The sequence below is a fragment of the Arachis hypogaea genome, chromosome 5 (genome assembly GCF_003086295.3).
Source record: "Arachis hypogaea cultivar Tifrunner chromosome 5, arahy.Tifrunner.gnm2.J5K5, whole genome shotgun sequence".
Classification (NCBI taxonomy): domain Eukaryota; kingdom Viridiplantae; phylum Streptophyta; class Magnoliopsida; order Fabales; family Fabaceae; genus Arachis; species Arachis hypogaea.
This window is the reverse complement of record NC_092040.1, coordinates 112566105-112576115: the sequence shown is the minus strand read 5'-3', so window position 1 is coordinate 112576115 and position 10011 is coordinate 112566105. Positions and strand designations below refer to the sequence as shown.

Below are 10011 nucleotides of genomic sequence, written 5' to 3'. Positions count from 1 at the left end.
ATTTTGTTAGGTGAACAATAAAAGATATAAATAACGTAAACAAAAGATAGTATTTTAAGCTCACTAATCATCTAATTTTATTTTTATCCTAAATCTACATTTTTATCAAATTTTACTTTGACCTAATCACACCTTCTTCTAATCAAAAACTCCCTTTTAACCGCAACCAACCGTACATTACCTACTCCAGCACATAGTTCCTTCGTCGGCAAGAAAGTTCCCAAGCGTCGCCATCTTCCGCCGTCACTAAGTCGCCATCTTCCGCGGTCACCAACCCCAAATACAGGTGAGCCATTTCATATTAAAAATAAATATCTCATTTATATAGAGGAAAAACAAATATTCCATTTATATAGAGAATAAACATGTTATTTGCATTTAAAATAAACATTTCATTTGCATGAAAAAATTCTTATTAACTTATCACATTAAATTGTATTATTAGTTAACATTATATCTTATAGCTAGCATAGCTTATGACTTTTATTTTGAATTGTTAAGCAGAGCTCCATCTTCAAGCTCTATAATATTTAGATTAAAGTATTTTTTTTGTGATTAGAGTAAAGATTGTTTAAATTTGTACCATTTACTTAATTTTATTTTTAACATTTAAAATATTTTATTTTTATTACAAATATTTTATTTTATGTTTTTGGTTAATTTTTTAAAAATTTATTTTTAAATTTTTTTTTCTATTATTTTTTTAAGCAATGATTGTAGTTGTGGTCATTGAGATGATTTAGTAATAAAAACCAAAGGAAAAGAAAAAAATAATAAAAATAAAAAATATTTATTCTTAAATTAATTTTAACTATAAAATAATATATTAAATATAATATATTTCAATTGTTAGGGTCCAAATTAGAAAGCATTACAATTAAATAACCCTATAATATGATTACTCAATTATTTGGTACTTGGCAGCGACTTCTCTGTATTTATTCCATTCATAACTAAGGTGGATACAAAAGTTTAATAAAGGACAAAAATAACTTACGTCAATACTTCAGAAGTGATAATTTAAATGGTACGTCAATACGTCAGAAGTGATAGTTTAAATGAGACAGTAGGCCGTAGGGGCTGAAAAGAGAATCTACTGAAAAAGCTTGCAACACATGAACCGTGGAACAAATTTTTCCGACAATCGTTAATGTACACTGTGATGATGAACAAGACAACGTTAGCCACCACCTGAATAAACTAAACCCATGGTTGTCGCGATTGCGCGGAGCAGTTGAGGATGAGGAGAAACCCGCCGGCGAGGTTCTCCGAATTAATTTCCTATAATATTTTTCTCTTTTGATTAGAATGCGGATATATGATTGCTGACCATATGAAAAAAGCAAATAATTCTTTTATCCAATCAGAGAGAAATTATTAACTGTTCATCGCTGACTTCTTATGACATTTGTAGGGCCAACTATAACGATGAAAATAATTATATTTAGATAGCCATCAAATCATTTTTCCTTAGCAAATGCTGTGCTGGGCTTATGCTAAAAGTAATAGTTAATTACTTAATTACTAAGACAAACTATCTAGTCTTAACAGTAATCTTATGAACAAAATCAAATAATCAAATTAAAAAGGAAAATTACAAATGTATCTGGTGATCAAATATGTTACTTTGTAAAGGCTTGTAAGTTTCATAATAATATACAGAATCTTCAATCTGATACATATTTCCACCCTACCATTTCACTAATGAAAAATTTAAATCAAATTGCAATCAATTAGAATAACAATCTAAATCAGAATATTAGAGAAATCCCTGGTAAATATCATTGATGGAAACTACATAGCTTGAGGGACGTTGAAATGCAATCAATGCAAGAAAGTTATTTATCACCTATTATGCAACCTGTGCCCAGAAAACACATCTGCATAGAAGCTTTCTTTCTTCAACAAATTGTATACTGTATCCACCAAAAAACAAGGATCATACGTACACCTTCTCGTGTTCCGTCACGTCGCATCAAGCGTTGATCTCTGAATTGCATTGATGCTCCCTGCTGCAACTTCTTCTACCCCAAAACATGCTTGAGCATGTTGTTTTCTCCAATCTTGGCCCTTCCATTTTATCCTGATCCGTTGATGATACTTGTGAGTGACGAGGCGATTCATCTTGAGCTTCAACTTCTCGTGGCTCAAATGGTGGACAAGGACCATCATTGCAGGTACATAGAGGAAGTGCAACTGATGGAAATGGACTACAAGTCACAGGGCAAAGCATCTCTGAAGGAATAGAAGCAACACGATTCTTTCGAATCTCCGGTGTATGAAAGAAAGATGGCCTATTTATGTCACGTGGATGTAGCATGCATGGAGTACATAAGCCGAGCGATCCGTTGACTTTAGTCTCTCTTGCTTGTGTACCTGGTAACTTGACAAAAGAGACAATTCCACGTCTACATAGAGGGCAAGGGATGGAGCCCGGTGGGCCGAGCATTTCGGACGAAACATTGCTCGTTGAGCAAAGATAGAGTGCACACTTAACACAAAGCTCATGTCGACATCCTGCATGTAAAAGTTCTAAGATCAGTTAACCATCTGCTAGCAGCCTCAAACATAAAGCAACTTGTGATCATAAACTTTATTGTTCATTAAATAGAATCCAGTACCTTCTGCAGCCACTGAACATGGCCTCTCCAGGCAAACGGCACAAAAATCAATTTCGTCGGAAGAGGTAGGAGATGATTGCAATCCACTCTCTCTGCAGTTATTCCAACTCATTATTAGTTCCATTTCTAGCAGCAGTAAACCTTAAGAGAAACATTTAACCTCTGCTCTGGCTCAATACATCAGAAAAAAGTACATCAAAGGAACAAAAAGTAAATAAATAAACAACTTGTAAGATTTTTCTTGTTTTTAAATCATGTAATAAGTACAATCCTTGCATTACACTCCAACCTTGGCAATATATGAATCATTCGCAATGTATAATCCACTCTTAATTCAAGTACCAAAGTGGTGGATCAAGAGTTCAGAAACCATATGTTTTATTCACTTCATTTTCTTTTCTAAATGTTGGGGGGGGGGGGGGGGTGTTCATAACATCTACTTTCATATATTCCTATATTCTTTTGTTGTCTTCTTCCTTTCTATGTAATTATGGTTCTAGAGTACCAGCCTATTTCCCAAACTGTTGCCCACTGCGGTTTGCAATTTTTAAATCTAGATAGATTAACTGTGAAAATACCTGGCTATGTTGAGCACACTCATAAGTGGCAAGGACAAATAATTTGATGGAGGGAATGATGGTATTGTAGCTTCAGAAGTGGGTGCTAATATTGGTTCAAGCCAGTGACGCCCCCACATCCTCGCAACATCGAGTGGAAGCCATCTGTGTGGAAAAAATTCATCTTTGTATCATATATATTGTAGAACATGCAAAAGTTTAGTAATAAACAGTCAAATTAGAATATCTTACCCATTGCAATTCAAAGCTGTCCGACTTGCACCTCCCGAAAGGAGGATCTGAAAGAATAAAAGCATTTTTACTAGATTCAAAGGAGAAGATGGAATATTACAGATCAAAGTTGAAGCTATTCTTACCTGACAGCATTTCAAATTTCCCCCACAAGCAGCATAATGCAATGGAGTGCTTCCGGCTCCTATATCAAAGCACATCAGCGGTTTACAGATTTTGGTGGGGAGAATTAAATAACCATGTACACCTTAGCATATTGAGTAAAAGATGTACCTATTAAATCCATTGCCGTTCCATAGTGAAACGTCGCAGCTGAGACATTTGCATTGAGATCAAGAAGCAGTTGTACACAATCGAAATAGCCATTTAAGGCAGCCATATGAAGGGCTGTAACACCGGCATCAGCCGCCTTGTTTACAAACTTGGACAGTGCGCTGCACTGGAATAAAGTCAATAAATAGCAAGAATATAACATACAGAAGTAAAAACTTTGAAGAAAAAAATCCTTAACCACAATGAAAACTAAATGAAATCTCAATATCATGTAAATGTATATGCATGAACATATAGAAAAACATAAAGCCATTCATCATACAAACTACAAAGAGCGTTTTTAACATAAGGATATTACAATGATACTTCTTTTAGAATTACATAATGAAAAGGAAAGGCAAACCTTTGTTCATGTTTGCTTTTAACATTTGATCCGTCATCAATGTCAGCATCCGTGGGAGCATGTAAAGCCTCATACGGAGCACTTGGAACAAAGTCAGCCATGACGAGTCTAATGCATCTTACATGCCCATTCACAGCTGCAAAGTGAAGAGCAGTCCTCCCACTGAGATAATCTGATCTCACAACCTGTTATTGAATTGACTGTAGTCAAGTTATGCTCGAATAGAAACTTTAACCACACACTCACTCTCTCACTCAAAAGCCAGGAATTCATGTCCACTTAGCAGCACTTAGTTTCAACTTTCAATAACCATCCCTATGATCTATGGTTTCCAGAAGAATTAAATGCTAAGTAGTGGGGAAAACAGTTCTGATATAACCGAGTGACCGAGAAAGAGAGGGAAATATAGTCAGACTCACATTGCATCTGAAGAGCAGAAGGGTTTGAACAACTTCCCAATGACCATATCTACAAGCTTGCATCAAAGCCGTCTTCAAATAACAAATCAAAGTGAGTCCAAAACATCAATTAGTAAACTATATTCTCAGTAAGTGCATCATAAACATGCTACAAAATAGAAGTGAGATCTAACAAAAAAAATTTCAATGTCTCATATTATCATGCAGATATCTCTAGAATTTTTATCAGATCCATCTGCCAATCTGTCACTTACAACTATGCAAACTCTAGTTATAAGTTCTCCATATAGGAATAGAATCATATCCTAAAACTGCAAAGCTGGACCAAGATGGAACAAAAAAGCTACAAATTTGCAATTCCAAATACAGAACAGAATCTCCAATGCCCAAAATTGAAACTAGAACAACACTTGCACCAATTGTAATCAACCATACAATTCAACTTCCTCAAATCAAAACCAATTACCACAACAGAGATTAAATCTAACTCAGAATCAACCTACCATTTAAAATGAAAAGAGAAAAAGAGAATAGCAAAAATGAAAGACTCTACCTGGCCGCAATAGTTCCTTGAATTCACATCAGCTCCATTCTCAAGCAACAAAGCCACAATCTAATGGAAACCCAAATCCAAGAACAAAAGCAGAAACTTTTTGAGGCATGAAAAGCAGAAAAAGACAAAAAGGGTATTGAGAATGAGATTAAACATTTGGATTCATGAAATGAACCTCGTTATGGCCCTTGGAAGCTGCAAAATGAAGAGGGGAATTGAGGCCACCAAAGGTTGAGTATTTAGCAAGACAAGGGTTGCATTCTAGAAGCATCTTGGCCTCAACCAAATCGCCGTCCCTTGCCGCCGACACCAGCCTCTCCCCAGAGGCTGAGCACCCAAATGAATTCCCCATTTCTCTCTCTCAAATGATGATCACAAAAAGGTTGCAGCTTGGAATGTGGGTGGGGTGTTAATGCAGATATTGATGTAGGTGTTGGTGTTGTGTTGTTTAAAGAAGCAAGAAGAGAGAAAGATGGTGAAGAAGAAGCAGCATGGAAAGCAAAACAGACACACACACACGAATGATATGAGAGTATGAATAAAATGGAATGAAGGCAGAAAAGAGAACACAAACACAGACAACTTTACCTTTCTTTTTTATTTTTATTTTAATTTTTATGTTCCTTTCTTCTACTTGTGTCTAATGTTGTCCCCTTTGACTTTCTTTCATGCTTCCCCTCTCCATTGTTCAACAGTACATTCTTCCCATATTTTTATTTTATATATTATATAGAGTAAAGTATCGTTTTTATCCTCAATGTTTGTGGTAAGTTTTAAAGTTGTTCCTAACGTTTCAATCGTTCTATATAAGTGCTTAACGTTTCAAAACTATCTTAATGTTGTCCTGCCGTTAGAGATCGTTAACAGAATTGAATGTGGGACAAAATTGAGATGATTTTGAAACATTACGGACTCAAATAGGACGAAAACGTTAGGACAAAAATGATACATAGAAATAAATTTTAATTTTATCCTTCAATAATATCAATTTTTTACTATATATAGTATTCAATTATTTTTTAATCACATCTAAGTAAATTACACTTAATCATATTACTTTTATTTTAAATAAATTAATTTTTTTTATAATTTTACTCTTAAAGATTTTTAGTTATCATAAAATGTTTGTAGAATGACTAGTATATAAACTTGCAGAAAAAAATAATATATATATACAATAAAATATAAATTATACTTTTTGTCTCTAATGTATCAAAATTCTTTAAAATTATAAAAAAATAAATTTATTTAAAATGAAAGTAATGTGATTAAGTGTAAATTATTTAGATGTAACTAAAAAATAATTGTACTATGTATAGTAAAAAATTAATATTATTGAAAGATAAAATTAAATTAAAATTTATTTTTATGTATTGTTTTTGTCCCTAACGTTTTCGTCTTATTTAAGTTCCTAACGTTTCAAAATCGTCTCAATTTTGTCCTGCCGCCAATTTGTTAATGGATCCCTAACGGTAGGACAACATTGAGTCAATTTTGAAACGTTAGGAACTTAAATAGGACGATTGAAACGTTAGAAATAACTTTGGGATTTACTCCAAATGTTCGGGACAAAAATGATACTTTACTCTATTATATATTATATATTATTTACATGCACTAATATTATTGCAACTGACCTTATGAAGAAAATTTTTTTCAGAGTTGTTAACTTGTCAATGCTTAGAAAGACTTATATTTATATTTAATTATTAATTATTAATTACCATATTATGTGTTTTACTTTTACAAATAATAATAAGTAATTGATTTTCAATTTTTTATTAAATCTATGTATTTTGTGCACTAAAAATATATTTTTAATAGTATAATAATATATTTTTTTTTTATTTTGATTTAATACATTAAAAATATAAATAAATTTTATTTTTAGAAAAAAATAGTTGGCCCCTGTACTTTTTCTTTTTCTTTGTTCTATCTTGTAGTGTCAAGTATTTTTTTTATTTCAAACATAACAATAATTGCATTAAAGTCCATAGTCCAAAAGGTTGTGCACTTGAGCAAAGTTGGAAGCTCGTGACCAAATAAAAAGGAAAAAAAAAAGGGGGGTTGGAATCTAGTCAATTTCACAAACTTGCCAAAGGACATGATTTTTCTTCTTGCTTCATCTTACAGCCACAAATGGTTCTTCTAATCCTTCACAATAATCATGGAATTAATTAGGATATATTAAAAAGATTGTTAATTAAGAGAATCGCTAGAGATCTGTCGACACACATAGAGGAGTCATAGGCTTTTTGTGATGATAATATTGATAGCTTGTTGGTTTTATTAATGCCAAATTTCCTTCCTATGTTCATGGCATGTGATTCTCATAATATATATGAAATATTTTGTTGACATACATATCACCATTCTATTGGTAGTGTCTTTTATTTAGATTTAGGAACCAAAACTAAATGGTTTTTTTTTACCAAATTTTTATGAAAGCAGAAAAGCTATATAATGACTTAATCAACTTCCATGAAAAACATAATGTTTACAAAACGGCTCTCAAATGAAATGAGAATATCAAAATTTAAATCCAAATTAAAAATAATAATAAAAATAAATTAATGTTTACAGCAGATAAGGACATTTGTCAAAACTTTGAAATTGGAGAGAGGGACCCAAAAACTAATAATATTGAGGAATCTTGAATCTTACGCATATTCTAATGCATGCAATGCATGCAAATGGTTAAAATAGATTGTTTCCTTAGTGTGATTTCTATATCATATTAGATTAATTAATTAATTAAAAATTTAAAATGATTTGTTTGACTTAATCACATAAGTTAAGGATAAGAGTGAGTGTGAATTCCAAAATATGCATTATTTATAGGACAAGTGGACGAATATTGCCACACACAAATTATAAAAGAAAAGGACAAAGAAAAAAATTAAATTCTTTTCCTCCCAACCTACTAGTTTGTTATACCTTTTTCTAGTTGGATGAGAACACAATGCAAATTGCGAATCTATACATAAAATTGAGACTATCTTAGTTTATAGAAAATTAAAAGTTGTTGATATTTATCAAGGATTGTTAGGTTTGTGAGGAATTCATCAGAAATAAATAAGCATCTATATGTAATTAGTAATATATTCATTAATCATTAGAATTAGAATGGAACATATAGTAACCCATATTATTATTATCATTAATAATTTTTATGGATGCTTAACCCATTACTAATTTAATCATACACAAGTTATCTTGAATCTGTATACATTAATTAATTGTATTGAGCGTATGTATGAGATCTAGAAAGGAGTCAATAATTATGGCTAGCTTAATCAACAAGATACTCATTTTGTCATATAGTGCTCTTTCATGAATCATGACACCCTTTTGATAGCACTATTACAAATTAACAATTGATCATGCTTTAATAATAATTAACCTTTTTTTCCGAAGTTCAAAGTAATTATAACTTTAGAATTTAAAAAATCCAATGTTTCATGATTGATCACAAGATGGCCTAATATTTTTTACATACCGGTAAGCTAAGCATTGACTATGATTAGTTACTTAAACTAATAGATTGATTTATTTGTTTATTTATTTATTTATTTATCCCCTATGGGAAACAAAGGCAATAGCATTGTATAGTACCAAGTTGCACATAGTAATACTATTGTTTGATAACCTTCCTTAAACGCATAATATGGAATGATTATTCATTCCCATCTTTGTCTTTCAGCAAGATAAGTATATTTGGTTTCAGCTTCAAATATAATCAACAAAGATGTATGTGTGATTAAGTCCACATTTTTGGTTATCAGATATGTAACAAGCAGTAATTAATTAATTATTTACTGAGCAAATGATATGGTGCTAGCGTAACGCAACAATGGTTCTGTCCACTAGTTTGGAATTTGTGGTAAGACACTAAGACTCAATTAGTATAATTGTTCCATAAATTACATGCAATTTGATTAATGACGTGCTACGCTAAGAAATCATATTACAGTCTAAGGAACAGTTAGTTGTGATTAGTCAAGTGAAAAATAATAAAGAAAAAAGAGAGTGAAGAATATATGGCAAAAAAAAAAAACACTGTGGGGCCAAAAATAATAAAATATTTATTTTGGTTTTTAACATGTCTCTCTATCTCTATTCCCTACAGACTTTACTATAAAGATTAATCTGATTTAAAATATATGTTCTCAATTGGAATATAAACTTTCTATTTGGATGTGATTGAGCTCGTTAATCATGGCTAAATTTAACCATTTTATGGGAAAACAGGTGAAGCTGAAAAAGTAATGTATTTAAATATCACACAATTCATTGTCACTAAATATGTCATCATAATTAATTGCTCACCAAATTAATGGTTGTAGCCTGCATGAAATTAAATGCACAAAGTCACAAACTACACATCCTTTTCTGTATAAATAACCCAACCCGCAAAAGACTATAAAGTTCCGCATATGGAATGTGATTTATTGCAAAAATAAAAGCACATGTTACCTGACTTCTTATGTTTACAATTTATTCACTACTATAAAGTTATCACCTTATTCACCGAATCTGAAATAATTGTGATTTGCCTAAATCGAATAATCTTTAATTTTAGACCTTTTTTTGTGTGTGATATATTTATTCCAGCCCAGAGTATATTCGGTGTCAGATTACACGGGTATGAAATGAGTCCTGGGCTTCTGGCCCAACCCATTGTTTTCATGAACAGAGTTTCCAATCAGACGTCAACAACCCAGGTCATATTATACTTGACCAAAAGATAAAAAAAAACAAGGGCATGGTATGATTTATGGCAGACTTTCTGCATGTTTCAATTTTCATCGAAGACTTCTCCACACTCCAAATCATTCTTCATTCATGTTTACTTATGATCTATTGTCATGTAATGGGAAATCTCCAGAGATAAATAGGTACCATTAGTTATCTGCCAGCACACAGGATCAAA

General features: G+C 31.9%; 1 protein-coding gene across 1 annotated transcript; it reads right to left on the bottom strand.

The window, feature by feature from the left end:
- Nucleotides 1-1607: 1607 nt before the first annotated feature.
- On the bottom strand, nucleotides 1608-5726 carry LOC112802829 (E3 ubiquitin-protein ligase XBAT33). The gene is made up of 10 exons (XM_025846188.3): nucleotides 5254-5726; nucleotides 5079-5138; nucleotides 4526-4597; nucleotides 4107-4291; nucleotides 3704-3864; nucleotides 3556-3614; nucleotides 3431-3477; nucleotides 3200-3343; nucleotides 2622-2713; nucleotides 1608-2517 (listed from the first exon to the last, which is right to left on the bottom strand). Exons 1-10 carry the CDS (start codon nucleotides 5428-5430, stop codon nucleotides 1976-1978), a joined length of 1539 nt encoding a protein of 512 aa, XP_025701973.1. The 5' UTR covers nucleotides 5431-5726; the 3' UTR covers nucleotides 1608-1975.
- Between the last annotated feature and the right edge of the window lie 4285 nt (nucleotides 5727-10011).

What these genes read in the sequence shown, in the direction of transcription:
- LOC112802829 (XM_025846188.3), bottom strand. Translation starts at nt 5,430, where the DNA reads ATGGGGAATTCATTTGGGTGCTCAGCCTCTGGGGAGAGGCTGGTGTCG. An exon ending in CAAGGAACTATTGCGGCCAG is followed by an intron (nt 4,598 to 5,078) that starts GTAGAGTCTTTC and finishes TGTTATTTGAAG; the next exon opens with ACGGCTTTGATGCAAGCTTG. An exon ending in TTCTGCTCTTCAGATGCAAT is followed by an intron (nt 4,292 to 4,525) that starts GTGAGTCTGACT and finishes ATTCAATAACAG; the next exon opens with GTTGTGAGATCAGATTATCT.